The 25,172-nt window shown below is 28.1% G+C and overlaps 2 protein-coding genes across 5 annotated transcripts; both read right to left on the bottom strand.

Moving 5' to 3' along the window:
• Positions 1-4,022: 4,022 nt before the first annotated feature.
• LOC107173949 (venom protease-like) lies at positions 4,023-13,709 on the bottom strand. 3 transcript variants are annotated; one of them, XM_089227548.1, is made up of 7 exons: positions 13,466-13,709; positions 7,567-7,776; positions 6,048-6,229; positions 5,854-5,966; positions 5,486-5,751; positions 5,226-5,383; positions 4,023-4,330 (listed from the first exon to the last, which is right to left on the bottom strand). In XM_089227548.1, exons 1-7 carry the CDS (start codon positions 13,581-13,583, stop codon positions 4,157-4,159), a joined length of 1,221 nt encoding a protein of 406 aa, XP_089083674.1. In that variant the 5' UTR covers positions 13,584-13,709; the 3' UTR covers positions 4,023-4,156. The 3 variants fall into 3 exon arrangements, with proteins under 3 accessions (XP_089083674.1, XP_015380197.1, XP_089083675.1); XM_015524711.2 differs by having other exon boundaries at positions 5,226-5,386; positions 13,466-13,707; XM_089227549.1 differs by lacking the exon at positions 7,567-7,776 and having other exon boundaries at positions 5,226-5,386; positions 13,466-13,708.
• Positions 13,710-17,738: 4,029 nt separating this feature from the next.
• On the bottom strand, positions 17,739-24,699 carry S6kII (Ribosomal protein S6 kinase II). 2 transcript variants are annotated; one of them, XM_015508362.2, is made up of 16 exons: positions 24,075-24,699; positions 21,646-21,933; positions 21,505-21,586; positions 21,285-21,445; positions 21,089-21,195; positions 20,828-21,005; positions 20,599-20,764; positions 20,368-20,523; positions 20,165-20,313; positions 19,928-20,050; positions 19,763-19,852; positions 19,487-19,645; positions 19,135-19,373; positions 18,960-19,077; positions 18,757-18,894; positions 17,739-18,692 (listed from the first exon to the last, which is right to left on the bottom strand). In XM_015508362.2, the coding sequence occupies exons 1-16, from the start codon at positions 24,141-24,143 to the stop codon at positions 18,579-18,581; spliced, it is 2,337 nt and encodes a 778-aa protein (XP_015363848.1). In that variant the 5' UTR covers positions 24,144-24,699; the 3' UTR covers positions 17,739-18,578. The 2 variants fall into 2 exon arrangements, with proteins under 2 accessions (XP_015363848.1, XP_015363857.1); XM_015508371.2 differs by lacking the exon at positions 24,075-24,699 and adding an exon at positions 23,718-23,736.
• Between the last annotated feature and the right edge of the window lie 473 nt (positions 24,700-25,172).

The following is a 25,172-nucleotide window of genomic DNA, read 5'->3' as shown; positions in this document are numbered from 1 at the left end:
CTATTTTTACCTATTTTTATGTATATGGTACTATTTTTCTATTTTCCAACTGCCGAGGTGTATTTGTGTATTTTATGGAAATTGGACATATTATATTAATCGGAAATTCCAAGGTTTTAAGTGACTTGAAAACTATAATAAGTTGCCAAGTTACCTATCCAAACTTAAATAAAGGTAAACCAAATAATACATAAGTATTTAATACAAATGTACTATAAGTTATTGCGTCATTCATTTTTTAAATAATATGATACAATAAATTATCTTATAATTTGCGAAAATATATTAATTACCTACGATTAGTTATACCTTATACAGTAGATATGAAAGTTATATTGGCGGGGATAACCTACACTTTGTAAACAATAATATTGTATTCAAGGGCGCCAACAGACATATTTCTCACTTAGTGGCTGTCGACTGGTGCCAACTATTTAAAATCTCTTACTCCTCAATCGAAAAATTACTTTTTATTGTTTTTTTCTTTTAAAAATATTTAAAAAATACAATTATTGTTAATAACAGCTTGTTAATGGTTAAAAATTTACAATCTATTATAAGCGCACTTTCTGAATAGCACAATAACTCTTTCATTAAAATATTATGATAAAAACAATTCATTAATATTTTTGATTAAAAGGTAGCATCTACTAATAAATAAATATTATTATAAATATTTTGAAAAATAAATACATCTCATCTAGATCATCATATTTATCGAAGAATAAAATAGGGTCTTTTAAAATTAGTGTAATAATCTTCATTATTAAAAATCTTTTTTTTGTTACTTATTATCATGGTAAGGTTATTATATGATTCAACGATATCCGTTGTACTCCTAAGCCAAGTTTTACGATTTCTATTCAAGGGAGAAAACTAAAAAATATAATGTACCTTTATAATAATAATAATCATGTAATAACTAAATAAAACTTAAACTATCTTAAATATATTTGGAGGATTGTAGTAAATCTATAGAAACCAAATTAGGTCCTATCCATCGTCTATTTGTAACGGTTCCCTATTATAATGATTACAATTTTTACCTGTAATAAAGTAGAATAATAAACTTTCAATAAAATGAATTATATAATATTTGACAATGAACAAAAAATAAAAAATAAAATCCCATGAGTGTATTAGTTTAATTGTTTTCCGCTGTTTTACCTAACAATGAATGAATATCAATTTAATTTACATAAAATCGTGATCGCAAGTTGTCCACGTTAATAAAATATAATATTATAAATACTATGTTATTTATATTACTTTAACATAAAAATAACCCAAAAGAGTCAAGAGCACACTAGGTATTACTCAGCTAATTTATAAAAATATTAAAAAATAAATTGACAAGCAATTTAGATGGTTTTAGATTTTCAGTCTAGGATATGATTGATAAAAAAATATCAATCAAAATGTTATTTCAAATATATTATATTTTTTAATAGAAAGACCAAACAAAAATTGTCTGTGGACGTCGATATTGCACGTAAACTATATTGGGGTAATGGTTTAAAATGGGCAAAATTATTTTTTGAGATGGTTTGTGTTATCATAGTATTGAATTCATTTTTAGATTTTGAACGAAGTGATGAATGTATTGATTATACAATGATGTGTGTTTTTTGTTTTTGTTTTTGTGTCTGTGTACAGCATAACTAGTCGAAATAATGCTTCGATTTCAAACTTTAGGGGTGGTTTCCGATGTAAAAGTGAAGATCCTTGGTGCATTACAGAGGTCAAAAGTACACATTTTCCAACATTTTTCAAACAAATCACGAAAAACAAAAAAAAAATGACAGAAAAACGGGAATTTTTACGCAAAATCAGTTTTCGACCAAATCGATTTTTTTATATGGTTGTAATTCAAAAACTAATCACTGTAAATACTTGAAATTTTCACCAAATGTTAATGTTAGTGATATCTATATACAGTTTAATTTTCAAAAATGACATCCACGACTTACCCGCTTTTTTTATATTAATATTTACGTATAAAAGAAAAATTTCAAAATGTTTTTAACTTGATGGATTATTTTTAAATCAACTGTCAATTAAACTAGTTAATTTCATGAGTTCATTGGAAAATAAACTAACTAGGTAGTTAAGTTAAAAAATGTTTGAAAAAATAAACTTTTACTTAACTTTAATTCTATACTACTATTGTAGTATGATGTATGAAGATTTTAAATTAAATTCAATTCCAGCGGAGAACAAATTTTCCCGAAATAACTTAATGTCAAGGACACACCTGCAATAGTTATTGGAAGAGCTTTAATTATTAATACCTAGAATATTATATTATTGTTGGCAGCTCTCCAATTCGCAATTTAATGATACTGTTCGATCTACTTAATACTAATAATAGTAGGTAATAATTGTAATGGCCAATAAAATATAACAGACCATGTATCATTAAATTTCATTTGTTTAATTAGGTGCCTTCTACAATTTTGAAATAAAACTGACAATATATTATTATTTATTAGGTACCTATTAATATTTAAGATGACACTACACCCACGTATCATCCTCTTATAAAAATAAGAAATAATTTTCGATTAACCATAGCTTAAACTATTTAAAAATATAAAAGATACATAGGCAGAATTTTTTTATGAGTATTTGAAGTTCAAATTTTAAGAAGTTTTGCAAAAGCATGAACATTTTTAAGATGTTCATTTTTTATAACTATAATGTCTTGACAATTTAAGAAGTTCTTCTTAAGAGTATAAGTAATTTACTCTGAAATCAAATATTATGATAAATATATACTAGTAGTATTACTAGCACAACTTTTTATAGGCATTTTATGAGTTCAAATTTGGTTGAAATTAGGTATTTAAAAGAATAATAATAATTATAGTTATTTTATTTAAAAAATATTTTTGTTGGGGTTCAACAAAAAGTTATTGAACTGTTGTGCTTCTCTTTAAGTCATAAAATATCCAAATTTTTTGATATACACTAACATTTACTAACATGTTTAACACTGTGCAAACATGAAATTATTTCGATCAATCATTAGAAAATCAATAAATTACCAAAATCGTAAAAGAAATCAACAAATTAGTAAAGTCTTATTGGTTCCTCGTGATACGATAATAAAATAAACTTAACAGTACGATAGTGGTAATAAACTATATAAATTTAAGTTAAAACAATAAAAAGATTAAAACAAAAATAATTTACTATTTAAATATAAAAGTTTAAAAAAATTAATTTTTTAATTTAACCTTTTGATAATTTAATGCACACCTTAACAATTTATAGAATATCAGTAGAACTGTACTAAGTATAATATAGTGATTAGTGAGCATATAAAGTGCCATATTTTTATATTATTTGAATAATATTATACGCATATACGTACTCTTGTACTACATATAGATTTTTAATTTTTGTGTCATAATTGATCAAATTATTTATTTATCCATTTTTCAGTAAAATGGATTTTATCTAATCTGAAGTTTACCCTGAGGTAACTACATGGTATAACTAGGCACACACGATGAGCATTTCCTTTTATATACTCGTACCTAGGTTAGGTATATATTGTAAAAACACTAAATAATAAGAATTTTTAATTTCCCACTGATAGAACTCATATCTCTCAAACTCAATAATTTTAAATACTCGTTTATATTCCAACGTGACTTTCATACCGATATTTGAACCATAAGATCAGTTAGACATTTTTAATGGTGTTCTGTCTTTTTAATAACTATAAAATGGCGTATTGGATAGGCAATTTAGATACACTACTTTTATTGAAATATATAATTTAGTATTTACATTTTACACACAATTATTTTTAAAATAACTCTTAAAATTTTCACTTCTAATAGTTACTCACAACTTTGAGTTGATATTATTTTAAAAATCCATGGCAAATATAGAAAATCTATTTAGAGAATTTATCCAAAATTATTTAAAAAAAAATTATCTAAGACTAATAATAGTTTAAAAAGAGTGAAATATTTTGAAAATGTTACCACGCATGGCGTAAATATGCATAATAAATATTTATTCCATTATATTCATAGACATTTGCATCAAAAATGCCAAAATAAAATTTATAATAATATGATTGATAAATAATAAAAATAATATACATCAAAATTGTAATTGAATTAAATTCTATTATACTTATTTAGTTATTTAAAAATACAATTTTTTCAATCCATGGAATATAATTGGCTACTCTAGTATAAATTCCTGGAGTATCCTTGTCACCACAAAATTTTCCAAAAGATGTAATCCCGTATTGTGTATACATACCCGTGTAGTTGACATGTTCCAATTGAAGTGGACCTCCCGAATCACCCTATAATAAATTTGAAATTATTCAATTTTATGCTACAGGCTATTTGCTCCCTGGGGAATGTGGATAGATGTGCCTGGAGAATAAGGTACACCTACTGAGAGTAGGTTATCAGTTTATCACTATGCGCTCATTTCACATACAACGTTAACACTGTAATTTATAAAATGGATTATTTATATCTTTGTAGATACTTAGGTCAAATAGATTAGTAGATTGTAGTAAGTTTATAAAAATTGTCTAAATACTATACCTAGGTAGCTTAAGTTTTATATGGTTGTCAAAATGTTGTGTAAAAATCTTCGATAATATTCGATTCGACAGTTTCAATACGATTCATTATATTTTTATATACGCACTACAATTTTTTTAATGCAATGCTAACTTATATTACTCGAAATCAAGTTTCTACTGAAGTCGAATTTAAGTTACGAAAAATTGAACATTCACGATTTTTAGTAGTATTTGTTATTTTAAAATTCATTTTTATACCTACTAACGTACTCAAGTATAAAATTAGTTAAAGATTTGTAGTTTGTGTAAGGTTACACAATGCATGTACAGAGAGATGTGAAGGTCCTCATGAAGTGCAATTAAGATAAAATAGTTTTATATTTGATAATATCGATAAGAGTGCAAGGTAAAATTAATAATAGTTAAAATTGGTAAATAATATGTACAATAGTTATAAGGTAATATAATGACGTATTGCTTAGTAGTCCAGAATACAGTTTGGTAACGTTGCATGATGGTTTTAACACATTTCATTAAAAATCTGTAGGGCACAAATGGGTTGTAAAAAATTAAAAAGGTATGGTGGGTGCAAATGGGTTGCATCGCAATCTTATATCAACATACAAAACATTGCAAATACATTAAAAGTTTTTAGTTATACTACCATGCAGCTGTCTTTTGTGCCATCAAACGAACCCGCACATATCATACTGTCAGGTAATACTCCAAATTTTAACTTTGGATCATTATAATAACTTTCGTTGCAGTGTTTCATCGAGAAAATATCCAAATCCACTTTTAACAAATTGTCACTAAGTGGTCCTGCTAAAAAATCCAAACGAAAATAAAATATGTTACATTTTAGCCAACTAAGGTGGTAGCAAATTGCATCTTTTTAAATTTTAAGCTATCATTTAAACCAACCCGTTGAAATTCGTCCCCATCCAGTAGCTATTTGCTTTAACGGTGTTAAAGATGGATCAGTGTTGAGACAAATCGGTCGAACTTTTTCGGAAAATATGACGTTCCTTTCTAAACGGAATAAGGCTATATCGTTGTACAGCGAAGGTGGATTGTAATCGGGATGTATTACATGCTCCACTATGTGATAATCTTTTGGCCGATCTACCGTATTGCTTTCATTTATGACTCTTTCTAAAACTCCAAGGCGAACCCAACGAGCCACATTTCTTTTTAAATTAAAAGAAATTTATTTCCATGATGAATAACAGACATCACGCTTTTCATTTTAAGTTATTTAAGTAGTATCTAATTTGTAACGTCGTATTTACCCAGAACTTTCTTGACAGTGCGCTGCAGTTAAAATCCAACTTTTGCTTATCAGCGAACCTCCGCATTTCCAATCCTCTCCATTTGTCGTGTTGACGCCATAACCTATTAGCGCCTATAGTTATATGTTTATAACAATACATAATAGTATACTATACCTATTTCGACTTTGAGTATATGTATGATTAAATATTACCATGTGTGGAAACTCTTGAACTTTGGCTGGTATGCCACCCACTGAATATGGATAAGGTTTTAGAGCTCGACGTTTACGATTTATTATTATCGTGGGTAGAAATTCTTCTTTTTTAGATTGTTTACCAGTCACAGATGAATGCCTATATTTATTTTTCACTAATTTGGAATACTGATAACATTCTGAAAATTATTAAATTAATAACATTTATTTTAATAGGTATGACTAGGTGTAACTGTGTACTACTGTGTGTAGTGTGTGTATAAATGATGGTATAAGAGAACGTCACAAACTGCATGAGTTGTCTCCATCTTACAAATGTGTAATTTACGCTCAGCAGATTACGCTTATTTCCGTTAGCTTAAAATTTAGAGTTAATTTACCCCTTATAAAATGTGAAGATAAGAACATTATCTGTGACATTTGTCAGTTTTTACGACAGTTCAAATTTTTAGCAAACCTTGCATATATAACATACCATAAATTAGATATGATCATATCTTTACTTAAAAACTGAACTATCATAAAAAACCAAAATACCGCAGGCATAGATAATGTTCTTACAATCAAGTTTCATAATAGGCTATTCACTCAACATTTTAAACTAACGGAGCTAAACGAGATCTGCTGAATGAAATTTGCTATGTTTTGCATTTGTAAGACGGAGACAACAACTACGGGTCAACGGGTGTAACATCCTCTTAATATTCAAAATCAGTTAGAACTAAAATCATTATTATTCGAATATAAAAAGTCCATAAAAATAATTAAATTGCATTTTGTTTTAGATTTTTTGCTTCAGTAAGAATTATTGACAAGGAACTTCAATTTTTTATTTTTATAATATAATTTGCAAATTTTCGTAATTTTGTAAAAATTTGAAATTTCAATACTTATACAAAATAATAGTACTTACATATCCTTACTATTACTATGTTTAATATTTTAAATCTATAATATAAACATCTATAATAACAACTTATGAGAACCTTTATTCGGTCCAAAAGTTTAAACAATTGTTTAAACTTTTGGACCGAATAAATATTTTACTATCAATAGTCATAAAAAAAAAAAAAAAAAACAAAATAGTAGTTGCTGGATATGTTTACTTTTGACTCCTTCAAGCCTTCGAGTTATTATAGTTTACCAATTAGCTACCAGAAACCATACTAACCACCAACAAAGTTGAAGATTAAAGTATTTTTATTGTTTCAAAGAGAGATAAAAAACACAATATAAAAAAAAATTCTATACCAATAATTGTTCCACTTAGAATCTATATATACTTAGTATGAATTGCTCATAAGGCAGAGTCCTTATTAAAGGTCTCCTACACGTCTACACACACTGCACCGCCAAGACAAAATAATTTTGCCACCACCCCCGTAGTGTGTAGCGACCTTAATAAAACTAAATCGAAAATATTGGAAACTTCTAACTGATTTTGGGTATTTACGTACTAAAGGTAGGTACATAATATAAATATAGAATATGAATTTGGTAATATATGTTTTCATACTTTCATCGGCAGATATTGATCTGTCTGCGTTTTTAGTTTTTAGTATTTCATTAGCCGTTATTGGACAGCAAACTATCGGCTTTAAACCAACGAACTTACATATATCAAGATAATTACGAGTTCTAATACTTTCTTTGAATGCGTTGCAGCGTCTTGTAGATGTACACACATACTTTTGATCTGATTTAAGGGCCTTCCGACATATCTCACCTAACATAAATATACATTTCACATTTGAGCTATAAATATAAGATATAAATCAGTAATTTTCTCACAGTAAAAATACTGTATTAAATGTATTACCATTGATTAAATATACAGTTTATTTTATCAATAAAGTATAAAGTATAAATTATTTTTTTTAATCTCATTTTTCAATTTAATGCTGTAGATATTGATGTATCTATACTATATTTATTTTTTGTTTTATAAATTTCTACGATTTTATTTTATTTTTAAAAACTTAATATTAGTATTTGAAGCTTAAACATTATCATTATATCATTATAATCGTTTAATTTTTAAATAAGTATAAAATTGACAAATTATTCGTAAAATTAAATTGTTTTTACTTCTAATCATAACTTTCTTGACACTCCCTATAGATATTCAGGTAGATTATAGTATTTATAGGTAAAATACGACTTTCGCGGAAGCAATGCGAAAGCAGATCCCGCGGCGTCGTCGGTTAAAACGGGGGGGGGGGGGAGGTAAAATACGAATCTACACATTTTGAACTATTATATAAAAATTGTTACTACCTATATTATTATTTTGATATTTTTTAAATTAAAAACCTTGTATTAGAATATAATCAAGCCTCTATTCATTTATAAACAAAAATGGTATCAAACTTAAATAAAAAAAAATACAAAACAATGGAAGCTTTAAATAAATATTTGAAGATTATATTAAATAGCACATAATAATTATAATAATATATAAATAATATATTTTGAACATCAACATAATTAAAAAGCTAATATAAATATTTAATGAAAAATTTAAGAATCTACATTACCTAATTCATTTTAAATCAATTTTTTCAAAAACTATTTTGTGAAAAACCCCTTAATTTTCCTGATTATTTTGAAAAGAACTGGGTTTTTTTTAACTATATTTTTTTCTGCTTATACCTCATGGTTACTTTAAATTCTTCAAAAAAATCCTCCTTGAAATTAAAAAATGAAACTTTTTTTAAGTGTGGTTAAAAACAAAACAATATTAATTTAATTATCGATCACCAAATCTATTGAGTGATAAAATATTTTTATATCACTATAAAAAGAGCTCAAAACTGTTGAAAAAAGTGAAAAAAATATAGCTATTTTCTATATGGTAAGGATAACTACGGATAAAATAATTCAAAATACTCTTCGTTATAATCAAGGACAGCGAGTTCTATTCAAACATGGTTATTGTTTTAAATACTTTCAGAGTTTCATAATAATAATTATTCGAAGTACAATACTCTAAGGCTTTTAATTCAGTATAGGTACCTATACAAAATATGTCAAAATAGTGTCTTTTAAATTTTAATACTTTTTACTAAAGACGTATCAATTAGTTATTTTTATTAAAATACCTAGTTTAGAATACAGTGCAGTCCAAAAATGTAGTTCTATAATACGAATATTCTATTTTTATTATTATTTAGATACCTAATAATAATCAGACACTGGAAATTGAATTTATTTAATTTAAGAGTTGATACACAATTTATTCCATAAGTGGTATATATAAAACCATAAAAGTCTAAGTACCTATCTATTTAAAATATAATTTATCTACAACAATATGTAGATACCTACCTAAAGTTAGATCTTATAACTTCAATTTATTTGAGTTGGGTGCAGGTGTAATTTAAATTTTTTTTTGGTGTTCATAAATATTAAGGAAACCACTATTTTTTATTTAAAATCATTTTACATTATTTATGTTTAATTTACACCAATCAATAGGAGGTTAGATGACATAACACTAAGATTCAAGTTACCCTTGGTGAGAAAAGGAAGGTGTTTTAATAGCATTATAATTATTCAAAAAGCTATCCTTGTATTGTATTCACTGTTAATAAATTAATTTGTTGTTTTGTCCTTAACAATTGAAAAAATGCTTTAAATCTTTAATTTAGCTAATCCAAACAAGTCAAGAATTATAAGCAAATGTAGACTTTGCTTGCCAAAATTATTCTTATACATCTATATAGGTATATAATATTAAAGATTTGGTAATGTAATCGATATAGCTTTCAGTTTAATAAGGTACTTACAATTTTCAAATAATGTATATAATAACTAATGAGTAATGAGTAGTATCGTTGAATCTTTATTTATTAGTCTGATTTGTTATAATTCTGCTAATATACATAGGGTGTTTCATAAAGAACGCAGTTTATGACGTAGGTACATTACGCCAGCCCCCCCCCCCACCAAAATATAATTTTTTAATTTTTCTTTTGCCAAATTAGTACGCCATTAGTGTGAATTTGTGCGACTGTAATCAGAATTTGTGCGACAACCCTTATGCTCGGAAAAATCGGTTTTTCATTTTTCGCATTTCCCCAGCCCCACATCATAGAAAAAACTTTATTTTTAAAATGTTTAATATATTTATACCTATGAAATTTGAGTGATCATACATAAAAATACATAAGAAATCAATTCGATAAAAATTGAAACAATAGTTATCGAGTTTATTTTACATAAAAATAGATGCATATTTTTACGCCCGCTATTAATAATAAAAAGTAAAAACGAACTTGCTGATAAGAAGTGCAAAGACAAAAATAATATGATGGAGTGATTTAGTGAGTACAATATTTGCATTATTTGATCATTTTAATATTTGTGTTCAAAAGTTGTTTTGGTAATTATCTGCGTGTAATAATAATATAAATATGTCGACAGAACATTAGGTACCTCAAATATGTTCAGCAATCTTTACACTACAATCCATACACCATCAATACAATATTATTATGTAGGTATGTGCGATGTGCCCATGACGTAAAATAATAATAAATAGTATAATTAGTAGTATGATATATATAAAATATGAATAATACCATCCTATAGTAACAGGACTACCGAAATTTCCTGATGAGGAACCATGAGGAATAAGCAGGACGGGTAGAATACAAATGTGCGTGTACCTTCGACTAAACTACAGATTTACGTTCTGCGTATTAAATACCAAAATACCTACTAAAATACGATTGCACGATTGTACAAAATTTGCCGAATGTAATAATATAGGTAACAATATAAATTCTAAAATAAATGTTTTATTTGTGGATACTTATCTTTGATTGTAATGTTGAATTAATTCCTACCTATAATACGGTACCGCGAAAAAATAACCCCGGAAATTTAGACCCCGAAAAAAAGAACCCCGAATAAATAACCCCGTGAAAAAATAACCCCAAATGAGATTTTGCAAATTAAATATTGGTGTTAATATGTCATTGCGTGAAAAAAATTAAAAAATGTTTAACATACCTATTACCTACATACAATTTGTATGTTCCCACAAATAACGTTAATTTTGGATTCAATGATAAATTATTGATAACCTACGATAAAAACGATTCAGAGCACGATGTCAGTCTGTCGGTCATGTCGATCAAATATATAATAACAAGGTACAGCGACTATGTGAAATAATATTATAATGGATAAGAAAGGTACCTTTATCTTTAATGTTCTGATAGAAGCGGTAATTTATAAAATTTGTCAAGTCCTGTGAGTTCATTTCTCAGTATTTGGTACTACAGTGTGCTTTCGTATATTTAATATTATATATTTCTCTTTGCTTTGTTTTAATTTATATTAGAATAATAATATGGATATACTAGATATTTTTGAGAGCCAGAAGGGCAAAAAAAAGTTGGCATTTAAAAAGTATATGTATGTTGTACACAAAGAGTGTTTAAAATTTATAAGGTGGAAATGCTGCAAAAAAATAGTCACAAATGTTTGAAAACTTCCCTGGATAAAAAACGTTTAATTAAAATTGATCATGAACATCATTGTATTACACATTTATGGTGAATATTTTTTATTTATATATTATTGACATTTCCATTCGTTTTTACCGTAATTGAAAAATTTTACAATTTGTTTTAAAGTATTATTATATTATTGAAATTGTATTGTATTACAAATAAGTAGGTGCCTGCAGATCATAGGCGTGCGCACAGGGGGGCTGGGTGGGCCGCGGCCCCCTTTGCGGCCTCTGGCTTTTTCTTTAATAAATGCATAGATATGTATATTATACTAGACAGCGAAATTTTTATATTTTACAAAAAAAAAGTGAAGCCAGTTTTAATCTAATAGTATAAATAAAATATAAATGTGATAAAGTTATTATTTTATTAATTAATCAATTATCATCACACAAGAATCTTTAGTTCGGATCTTTTTAAGGGCCCCCCCCCCTGCGGTCAAAGTCTGCGCACGCCTATGCTGCAGATACACCTTACAAATCAATTTTATTATAGGGTTATTTTTTCGGGGTTATTTTTTCCGGGGTTATTTATTAGGCAAATCTATAATACATTATGCATATACATATATGCACTGAAGACTGAAATTGCACTCATACGTAAGTAGTTAAGTTACCAAAATACCAACTCATTTCACTATATCAGCAACAATAAAATGTATCATCATGGATTTAATAAACAAAGTACTATGATCTATTTCATAAAAAAAAAAAAATCTCATTAATAATTTTAAATAATCAATTAATTAGTATAATAAAATACAAATAGAAAAATGTGTTCATCTTATTCACTGATGAAATTGTATCAACCAATTAAGACATTTGAACGCTTACACCATTACGACTAACCTGACAAAATGACAATAATTATTAATTTCTACACTCCATCATACATATTACATATTACTAAAAAATCAGTGTTCTATAATTCTCCGTTAAAACGTGCACAAACAGTGAGTTCTTAATTTATACAATTTAATTAAAGTTGTGTTATGTACTATTTTATCTTGAATAATAAAAGAATTTGTTTTCACTGTAAAAGGAAAAATATGCAGATTACAAACATTACCTACGCTAATTTGTTTAATAAATTCAGTATACAACTTCAATATACCTAATACTAAATTTAAAAGAAAAATTTGAAAAATACATTTTTAATGATTTTCTCTTGGGAACATTTCTCCAACCCCCTTTTATATTTTTGAATTTACGGTTAAACCAGAATCACACAAATTCTGAAATCAGTCACACAAATTCACACTAAAGTTTAGCGAAAATCATATTTGGGGTGCTGGCGAAATTTACGTCAGTTTTTGAAATCCTGACTTATTTGTAATTGTTAGGAAGGCACTACCGTTCTTATAATTTCTGTTATTTGTGGTTGCTTAGAATTTTAGTGAATAATTGATATATTGTGTATTTTGTTTATTTGTTGCCATGGAGTGGTATACAATAAGCAACGATAAACATGTTTTGTTTATTAAAACCCATTTTATACAATATGGTGAGTGTGTTGCTGTGGCTGTTAAGAAACTTCGTACAAACTTCAAACATGGTGAAACGATGACCGCATCATCAATAAGTGAGGCTGGTCAATAAATTCAAAGAAACAAGATCAATTTCGAACATTAAAACTACTGGGCGCAAACGAGCCCAAAGTTCGATTTCTCGATGTTTCGCTGTTTTTAACGACCCTAGAGAGGGTCATATGCACCTTATCACATTTAACATTTCATTTTTAACCTCAACTAATAGTGAACCAATATGTATCATTATGTATTTCTTATAAAATAAAATTGATTCATAGCAAAATTAAAAACTGCTTTCTTTATGAAACACCCTGCTATAAATATTGTTCATTTATCCATATCAATTATAAAGTAAATCGACGTACCTTCATTCAAGCCAAGATTTTTTACTACTCGTTGTGATGATGTGTTGTATACGCATAAAACGGTAAATGAAACGCCAAATAATAAAACTTTAAAAAATATGGTAATTTCCATTTTCATAATAAAATAAAATATTTATAGGTGCATAACTTCTGAAAACTGATTCCAGGTATTTAAACGATATGTCGTTGTACGAGTATGTTATAGGTTAGTATATAATGTTAATTACTTATTTATGTTATAGGAACTATATCCTGTTGTTGTAATACATCGTATTTATACTATAGGAAACAGCCTTTAAGGAAAGGTAGTGGTGAGTGGTCAATGCTATAGTAGAGCTATCACGTTTAAGCATGGATTTCAGTTTACCCTTGAAACATGCAATATGCATTTATTAAAATTCTGGTTTTGAAATTTTGAAGGATACTTATAAAGGACTACATTTCAAATACTTAGACTTTTATAGATTTATATAATATTTTAAGAGTGCTCCATGGCACGCACAAATTTCCTTTTTTGATTACCAACACTTTTTTTTCTGTTAACCAGAACATTTTTTTTTAAATATTGATTTATCTATATTAAATTTTATTCAAGTTATTAAACTGCATCTACGTATAATTGTCTTTAATTTCTTGTACAGTAAATATTTACGTAATATCAAACCATTTACTCATCTGTACTTAATCGGAATTGTTTGGATTACTGGTAGGTTACTTGGGTTAGGTACATTTCCTTGGCACCTTCATTTTAACATTTTGAAATCAAAGCTAAGGCATTAGATTATTATAATTAGTCTGTACTTAATTGTATCTGCTTACACAATAAGCAGGTAGTAATTATTAGAATTAACAATGCTAAGATTTTCAGTATCTATATAGTATACAGTATCTTTTCCGGTGGGAAAGTGAGTCTAGTTAGTATATTCGGGAGGTCGAATTTGAAATTTTGAGTTGAATTATTTATTTTACATATATTTTAGTCTTCGATTTTTATTAGTTAATTTTTAACAATAATCGATACAATTTTTCATTCAGTCATAACCTTGAAAATGTATTACAAAACTCCTCCTCATTAGTTTTAATTAGTGGAAATCAAAAAAAAAAAAAAAAACAGTCATCGGTCCATGTGCATTATATCCAATATTATAATTTACTATAGGAATCTAATTTTTTTTGGGTGGTGCATGTGCTCCTTTGCACCAATGCACAAACTGGCACTGCTTTAAAGTTCAAAAGTTTTATTCACCCCGTTTTACATATGTAGTACCCATTTATCTTATAAAGTTTAAATAGCTGTATACAACAGCCAAGCGGACCGGATGCGACTCGCAGGCTGCCTAGTGTTGCCAACCACTGATTTAAACAACTAATTTCGTTGAAATCTGAACGTCAAACACTTATACATTTATGATATTTCAATAGAAACAAATTATGAGGTATTTTAAATTAGATTTTCAAGCCTGAAAAAATGTATCAACAATAAAATGAAAATAAAATCCAAAATTCAAATGTATAATATAAATACCTATCATAAAAAAGGCGGGTAAGTCGTGGATGTCGCTCTGCTGTACAGTAGGTTACAAGTGGGTTACTGTAACGGATATAATTAAATTTGAATCGAATGATATTATATCATTGTATACGAAAAACGATTCTGAGCGAAGACGGTTTATCTGTCTAGGATATATTATAGATTATTAAAAATTTTCAAATCTTAGATTTATAAAGAAAAATTTTATGAATTTCTAGTTTGAAATAATTTGCGAATCTTCGTGATTTTTACATATGTTGTCAAAATTCAAACTTTGAATGCTTGTAAAAAAAAATTGTGACTACGCATATCTTTTATTTTTCAATTGCTATTGTAAAAATATATTAGGAGCCTTGTATTAAATTTTCAAATCTTAGAATTGAAAAAAAAAACTTTTATGAATTTCTATCTAAGATAATTTGAACATTGCCGTAATTTTTATGTATTTTGTCAAAATTTGAACTTTAAATGCTTATAAAAAAAAATCGTGCGTCTGTATTTTTAATATTTTTTAACTGCTATTGTTACAATGTGTTAGAAGCCTTGTATTAAATTTTCAAGATGTTCTGCCTAACAGATACATTTTTATCAATATTAATTTAAAAAAAACTAATAATGATCGAAAATTTCAAATGCCTATGAATAGTTCAACTTAAGTCAAAAATTTTTGAAAATTGCATGGTGGATAGAATATACTTATATAAACAATCGGTGAAAATTTCATGTACCTATCTATGGTCATTTGTTTTAAAATTACATCAAAAACCAAAATCGATTTTGTCGAAAAATGAGTGTGCGTAAAATTTCCCGTTTTTCCCTTAATTTTTAGTTTGTTTTTTTCGATCATTTCGAAAAGTATTTAGAATTTTTCACTTTTGACCCCCCAAAGTACCAACTAGATTCACTTTCTGATCGAACGAGGTACTGAAGTCAAAAATCGAAGCACTTTTACTGCCCCAAAACGTGATGACAGACACACACACACAAAAAAAAAAACACACATCATGGTAAAATCAATACATTCATCGCTCCGCTCAGAATCTAAAACGTACAAACTTTGAATTTTGGAATTGTGGTTCTTCTAAAAATCTAGAATCTATAGATGTGTAACAAGAAAGGATTATCGAATATTTGCATTTTGAAGATATGGTCAAACAGGGATCTTGAAATTCATGGTTGAAATTAAAACTTTTTTATTTGTTTATAAAAATTTTTCATTGTGGCATAGTCTGCAGATTTTAAAAACAATAAAAGAATTGGTTTTTTTTTATAGTTATACATAAATAGTTGCTTTTGATTATTCTGGTCGATCAGACACAAGCATAATATACCAAATTGTCGTTCTTATGGCATCGAATAAAGATGTTAAAACAGCAAAAGTATGTGTATACATCAGAGTTGGGTAAATTACTTTTAAAAAGTAATTAAGTTACTTTATTTGTTACTCTAATAAAATTACTTTACTTTTCAAATTGAAAAGTAACTCATTACTTTCTCATTAAAAAAAAAAAAACATTTGTTTAATATTTCTTAACAATATTATCTTGTGTCTGGCAATAATGTGACTAGAATTACATTACCTATAGTAAATAGATATAATTTGAAAAAGAAATCAATATAATATAATCAAAATAATACAATATTATTATTTTATATTTATTTATGTTTTAAATTAACTTTACACATTAGTATATCTTCAAAGTTGTTGTCACTCATACGCGACCTTTTTTTAGAACAAATGTCCTCTGAAACACTAAATAATGGCTCTATACAGAAGCACTGGATGGTAAAGCTATGTTGTATTTAATAAAAGTATTCTTTACTAATGTCATTGAATTCAAAATTGTAGTTAGATTAGCTGTATAAGGAGCTTTAAGAAATATATATAGTATATTACTGTACTAGATTGGTAAACATAATAATACTCATTACTCGCATTATAGACATATTTTTTTTTTCAATTCGCAAAAGGTAGGTACTTCATAATTCGAAACCGTAACGCGTTATTCAATAGAAATTACTTATCAAATGTAATTACACCATTACATTTTCGTTACTTGGAAATAATTCTAATGAAATTACGTAACATGATACTTTCGTTACGTTACCTACTACCCAACACTGGTATTTTATTATAGACTCAAAAGAATTAAAAAATCACAAATTTTATTTATTTTAATTAGACATCAGAAAAGTTTGAAGAATAATTAATTTAAACCACGTAAAGAAATATATTACTCAGAGCTAAGTCCAATCCGCGACTTGCGGTTGACCATTTAGATACCTACCTAGACTAATGCCGATTTGCCAGTGAACTGGGGTACACTCAAACCGAGATACATCTATATAAAATATAAAATATAAACCAAAAAGAATTGGCTATAAAAAAAAAAAAAAAATGGCACACAGTTAAAGCCAGGATATTCAGCTAGTTATTATTTAAGTACAGGGAATATTTTACTTTTAACACCTCCCCCCACCAAAAAAAAAGTATCAACTTTTTACTACCAGAAAATGATATTCAAACAGTTTTACTACTCCAATAGGTTATAGCATTATAGATGATGACACATAAAAAAATTTCAATAAAATCAAAACATCATAAATCATTATATAAAACAAATACATTCATCATTTCGCTATAAGAATCTAAAATCATTGTTAATAAATGAAAGTCTAACATTAAAATCCTTAATTACAAAATGGTTGGAAGTAGAAGTTTCTAGGAAAAATAACAACAAATTGTTCAAGAAAACATTAAAACAAATGTATTATATCAAATACATAATATATTTCTAAAACCTGAATTACCAGAAAACTTATCTGGTAATACAGATTTTCAAAATATTAATACATATACATTTTCAATTAAAATATAAATATGTAGTAATTTTATTTAATTACTTACACTAATAACTAATTAATACAAATTGACTAAGCTATAAAATGTATCAATGACATTTCTTTATTACATACAATTAACCATTGGCAGCCACATACACTGTTATAAGCCAGTAAAAAATTGTAATATAAGAGAATTTGTGTAAACAATACATTTTAATACTTTCAACAAATTTGTATATTTATAAACATAAAAATGTAATTACATTCATGTATACTTTGTAAATATAATTAATAAACATAACAACAAACTTACTAGGAATGTTTAATACTGTTTATTATAAGCGCATGTGAATAAACCAATCGTAAAAAATTATATCACGAACATCATAACGTCAGACTTGAAAATTGATGCTCATCTGGCTTTTGCCACTAACAGTATATACACATAATATAATAATTGAAGTCAATTACATTAATATTGTCAATGTTATCATGTTGCTTACATACCTTTTGTGCCGCGGTAAACAAACAAGTTTTCTCTAACTTTGAGAATTAATAGAATAATAAATATAGATATAAAGTCGAAAAGACATTCCAAAAAATATTTAAATAAATTAAAAGATGCTAAATTTAAAATTTAAATATTATATCAAACGTATACAATACGATATATGTAGAAGTTTTAGAAATAGAATAAAAAGGAATATATAGTTATGGATAATAAATAGTTATAAGGTATCATTTAGTACGTGACTTGTGTCGCCTTTGAGCCAACTGACTTAAAACTACTGGTCCTAAATTAGGAGTTGGCGGTGACTGACTAACTGCTCGGTAAGTTGCTTCCATTGCCCCCTAAAACCAAAATCAAGGATTATTATAAACACTTAAGTAATAACATGTGCAATATTTGAATAACCTTAATCTTGTACGATTCTTGCAACTGGATCTGATGCGTTGGTAATTTGTCTCGGTTCATTATCCATGGACTTAGTAAAACCTGACAAGCTGTTGGCCTTTGATGAGGATCTATGTGTAACAACTTCTTTACCAAATCCTGAAACATAAATGTCATTTATTTTAATAATACACACAAACAGAAACAAAACACAAAAATTGTACCTTAGCTTCAGAAGAGACTACTATCCAGTTGCCAGACTTTAAATCGAGATTACTGTTACCAATGCGATTTAGTATTTCAGTTGGAGTATCTTCAGGCCCATTAGCAAATGGAGTATGTCTGCATAGAACATAAGTAAATTTGCAAAGTTCACACTTAAATTTGGGCAATACTTACCCAGCTAGTAATGTAAACAAAAGTACACCTAATGACCAAATATCACAAGCAGCGTCATAACCTTGTCTTTTCAAAACTTCAGGAGCTACAAAGTTGGCAGTATAACAAGGAGTCATCAAAAGTCCATTATCTGCACGCAGTTGTTTGGCAAAACCAAAATCACATATTCTCAAAGCCTCAGGTGATGCACTTTCAGTAGCATAAAGAATGTTTGATGGTTTTAGATCTCTATGCACAACCTGAGATTAAAACCAAAAATATATTACCAAATAAGCTATGTTAATAAAAGAGTAAGTAAAATATTATCTTTCTTATAAAGTTTTATTTAATTAACCAATAAACAACAACTTACTCCACTTTTATGTAAATAACATAAAGTTGAAGTTACAACTTGCATTATGGCACTAGCTTCTCTTTCAGAAAAATATTTCAATTTATGAAGTCTATCAAGTAACTCTCCACCTCTCATATACTCCATCACTAAATACACAAACTTATCATCTTCATAAACCTGTTAACAAAATGATTGTGTCCAGTATAATTGATACATTGTTTATTACTTGTAAAGAAAAAGAAATATATGTTGCTTAAATTTTTTATTAGGTATTTACTATTTAAAAATACTAACGTCTCTTAATGTAACTATATTATTGTGATGACCATAGCGTAGAAGAATTTCCACTTCTTCTTGGCAGTCTTTTTTTGATTTATCAATTATCTAAAAACAAAAACAACATTAATTATTTATTAATTGATCAATAAATATGAATAGCACAATAATGAATATTCCCACCTTAACTGCATACTCAATACGAGTAGTTTTATGAACACATAATTTGCATGAAGAATAACTACCACGGCCAATTTCATGTTTAAATTCATATTCATCAGTAGCATTTCTTTTAGCATAAGGTAACTACAATTGTAAAAAAAAATATGTTAACATAATACATTTTTATTTTTATTTTCTTGAAAAACGTTAACAATAAGAAAATGTTCTTGAATTATATTACAATATTATTTATTTTACCTTTGAATAAGGTTCAGATGGTTTAGTCGGTATTGTTGATGACTGTTGGTGATTTAATATTTCCTCCTCACCAATTAAACAAGGAGCAACAAAACTGAATCCTCGGAATAGCTCATGGGCATTAGCACTTGGTGGAACACATGGAGAGTCTAAAATTGATATGATTATTTCTACATATTTTCAAAAATTATTTAAATTTAAACCTTTGGGAGTTTTAGAAGTGAATTCACTATCAAAATAAAATGCATCATCAGCTCTGCTGACAGCTGGTTTAAACGGTGGATGGATTTTTTTATGATATAAGTCATCCCAGTTTATAGATGCAAAAAATGGATGATCTTTCAGTTCCTGAATACCAGCTAAAATTAAATTAAAATAAATCATGATTAAATACTATTTTTTATATAATAGTTATTCAGTTATTTAAAACTTACAAGCTCCTAAACGATTACTAGGATTTCTTTTGAAAAGTACGCGTAATAGAGCTTGAGCTTCATTTGACAAGAATTGTGGCATACCAAGTTTAGCACGCAATATCTGAGACATTGTTTCTTTACGATTATCGCCTTGGAAAGGTAAAGATCCAGTCAACATTTCATACTAAAAAAAAAAAATTAAAATATTAATTTACAATATTTAAAATATTAAAACTGCATGATTTACCATCAACACTCCAAATGACCACCAGTCAGCAACAAATGAATGACCTTTGCGATTCACTACTTCGGGAGCCATATATTCAACAGTTCCACAAAATGAATAGGCTTTTTGATCATCTAAAGGTAACTTACTTAAACCAAAATCAGTCAAGGATATATGACCATCAGCATCTAACAATATGCTAACATGAAAAATAGTTTTAATATTTATATTTAATTAATAGCTTATTCATCAATATGAATAAGTCAAATAATTTTCCCTTACTTCTCAGGTTTTAAATCTCTGTAGATAATTCCTAGGCTATGTATATGATCAAGAGCTAATGCTAACTCTGCTAAATAAAACTTAACATCTTCTTCGGTGAACATAACCTGAAATACATTTATATATATTTAATAAATTTAAATAGTTAACTTATGTGGTTAAATGTAACGGTAAAAATAAATTAAATATAACATACCTCTTTAGAAAGCCTAGTAAAAAGATCTCCACCACGTAAAAAATCCAAAATGAGGTAAAGTTTGCCTTCAGTCTGAAATGCATAATGTAACCGCACAATGAATGGATGTCGGACATCAACTAATATATTACGCTCCATTTTTGTCCTTATTCTATCTCTCACTGAAATAATTTAAATAATGTAAAAGCTTACAATAATGATCTAATAAAATAACCCATACCTTTTAGAGTTGCTTTTTTTAATACTTTCATAGCATAAAGTGTACCATTATCTGGTCCAACAATTTTTCGAACCAAAAATACCTATATTAAATTTTAAATTTTAAAATGTGTTATTAATGTGAGTAATGTAAAGAACTAACTTTTCCAAACGATCCTTGTCCAAGAACTTTTAACAATTCAAACTGAGATCGTTCAGCTCTTTCATGACCCTCTTTTATAAGTTCTTTAAGTTCAATTTCATGACCACTGTTTTCATCAGAATCATTTTGATTTTCATCCTGATCATCTTCTAATTCATCAATAATTTCATCATCTTTATCTGGCCCTATACTTATATCATTATGGAGACTTGATGGATTGGATTGATTAAATGGTATAGGTTTTGACTTTGACGTTCCTACAACCATGGTGTTGGTATTAACTAGATTCTAGAACATTAAACAACATAAATTAATACAAATAAATAAATAAGAAAAAACCTTCAACAATATATAAAAGAAAAGTGCACACATTGAATGCTGAAGAAAAATGCCTTCAGTGTGAAATTAAATTATATTGTTAAAATAAAATCTGTTATATAATATTTATACACACACTTAGCTGCCAATTAAGATTAAGAAACCTACTAATAACATCAGTAAAGAAGCCATTATATATTATGCTTGTGACTCATAAAATATAATACTAAGTGAGTAGTTGCGTGTTATAACTTACTACCGGTCATCTAAAATGTTTAATCCTCCAACCTACAACTGAAAATTTAAAACAATAATTAACAAAAGAATATTGTTGTTTTAAATTATATTAGGTATTTTAAGTTCATTGCTTTGTATACATTATCCAGCAGAATAAAGTTTATAATGCATTCCATAGGTGAATTTTTTTATACCTATTTCATCTGTTATTTACTGTAAAACAAATATAACTTCTGGAAAGAACAAAGTTTGCAAACAAACAATAATTTGGTGTCAAAATTAATTTTAAGTGATTTTTTTCAATCAATTAGGTAGGTTAGTGTGAAACAGTAAATTATACAAAATTAAGAAATAATTATTACAGAACAGATAACAGTTGGTAGAAAATATAGAGTTAACATTTTCAGTAAATACAAACACACAAATTAAAACAAAAGAGAAAGATATTAACTATTATTTTCAATCAATCCACAGTTCAAAATTGTACAATATTGATGCTGAACATTATTCTGCATACTTCTTAGAACAAGGTACGTAAAAAGATTCATAAAAAGCCTATTGATCAAATACTAAGGACAATACACTGTTAGTTATTTTACTAAGTTTTTGATAATATTAATTAGACATAGTTCATACAAGAAATATAACTAATAATTTAGGCATTTAGGTTATTGTTTTATACAGATATATATTGGTTGAGGTATATAATACAATTTTTGAAAATAGACTGATAAGTGACTTGGATGCATTATCTTTTAACTGCCTATAATATTAAGGGATGAGGAAGATACTCACAAAAAATGTACAGATACTAGATAGATTTTTCCTATAACAGAAAAATCAGTTTGTAGCGAGCAATTTCGTAAAAGGAAGTTTGACTGATTCAAAATACATTTTAGTAAAATTGTTAAAATATAATATAACTATAGTTTTTGGTTTTTGGTTTTATGTTTATACTTAGAAATCATAATAATACAACATGGAACAGTCGTAGGAATCATCAATTATATTTTTTGAGGTCCAATTCTGGCATTCAGAAAGTTTTCAAAGGACATCAATATTTAATTTTAAGGGCAAAATAAAAATAACCTCATTAAAAACCATCTAGAAAAATCTTTTCAAATAAATTTATTGTCGGTATGATGGCCAGATAAAGTATGCTCACTGTCTATCACACGCTGTTTACAATTTGATGATCCCTGACATAGACAGACAAGTGATAATAATATACCTTTGTCAGAAATCCATTGCAGGTACCTATGATTCAATGTTGATAGAGATTTTAAATATATAAAAATATTTTTAGGTACCTATAGCTTACAGGTAATATAATATTCTAATTTGGGTTTTTTTCTTGTTATCATGACGTGTCACAATGCTGTTATATCTACCAAGCAGCTAAAAATACAAGAACTATATTATTATTTTTTCATTAAACTATACAGTACTAACATTCTGAACCATAATATTATTCTGTTCATATTCATATTAGGTAAAAGTATTTTTTAACAAGGTACCTTGGTAGGTAGTTACAGTAAGGTTGGATAAACGTCATGTCGTCATAGATTTAAATTGTATCACAGAACCACTTTGGCCGACAAACATGTAACAAAGAAACCAATTTCCGGAATACCTGTTGATGAGTAAACCAGAAACAGTTAGCCTATTATTAAATACATTAAACATTTGTAGCGAGTAGGAGATACTAAGGCATGTATAAATATTAATAACATTTACTTTCCATTGAATCGCCCCAAAAAGCTACCCTAGCTTTCACCTAAAAGCAATTTTTTTGTTTTTTTGCCAAAACCCATTCGTAACAACGGTTCAGAACACTGGACACGTCGCAACCTAGCAAATCATCGATCACTTACGTTGGATTCGGTTTGCAGCGACACTCGTTTCCAAGGATCGACCGAATCTCCAAGACCAGCTAGTGGCATAATATCGCACTAGAGTATGTACTTCGGGTAGTGCTGTAAGGCAGTGCCGTGGCGGCCGCGATTTCGATTCGTGCGGAACGCGGAAGAACGTTAAGGCCACACACCGCCGCAAGGATCTATCGTTCGGAACGGTACGCGCGCGACGGCACGTCGATCAATCTGCAGCTGTAGCGACTGTTGCTGTTCTCGTCGTGGTCACCCATTGTACAGCTGGTACACGATACTACGGGTAGGCCGTAACCGACGGATGTAATATTACTGCGACGAATCTTCAGATAATTGGAAAAAATCGTAGAAATTTCGGTCGGGTGACAGGGGGTGTGTACGTGTGTCCGTTTGGTGTGCGCAAACGATTGTGGATGGAAGTGGCACGGCCGCACGGGTGACGGGAGGCACACCGGAAGAGAAATAGCTAATGACTATGAATTTTATTATAATACAATATTGGTGTTGTTATGCACTACGACGATTTACATAAATATTGTGTTATCGGGCCGTCGGTGTGATGGGACGTGCGATTGATTCCCCGGGGCCTACAACAGGTATGGTGGAATATTGGAATTACAATACAACAGCGCCAACGCGCACACACATTTACATAATACACAACACACATGCGCGCGCGCGCACTGCAGATGATATCGGTTATCACGTGACAGGTGTTTTCGTGCGTACAGTGTGCCCAAGGTTTATAGATTATAAAACGTTTACCCGGCGAGTAGTGGGTAATGACTAATGACACATATTATTATACTCTTAGTTCATGACGTATTTTAATGTATAAGTACTAAGTACTACACGGTCACACAGACCACAGAACAATCACTGACCATAGGCGTCATCACGATTCACGGCAGCTAGTGATGGCCGATGGGTATAATTGAATGATTTCGATAATCGAATAATCAGTACCTAACCGAGAGAATCACTGGAAATTATAATCGTTTATTAATTTCATAAGAATAATCAACTATTTTTACTAATTTAGCGAATTAAAAAAATTACTCCAAATATTCAAATATGAACATA

The sequence above is a fragment of the Diuraphis noxia genome, unplaced genomic scaffold (assembly GCF_037042655.1).
Source record: "Diuraphis noxia isolate RWA-SAM2 unplaced genomic scaffold, SU_Dnox_SAM2 contig0004, whole genome shotgun sequence".
NCBI classification, from domain to species: Eukaryota; Metazoa; Arthropoda; class Insecta; order Hemiptera; family Aphididae; genus Diuraphis; species Diuraphis noxia.
This window is presented reverse-complemented; position numbering and strand designations above follow the sequence as displayed.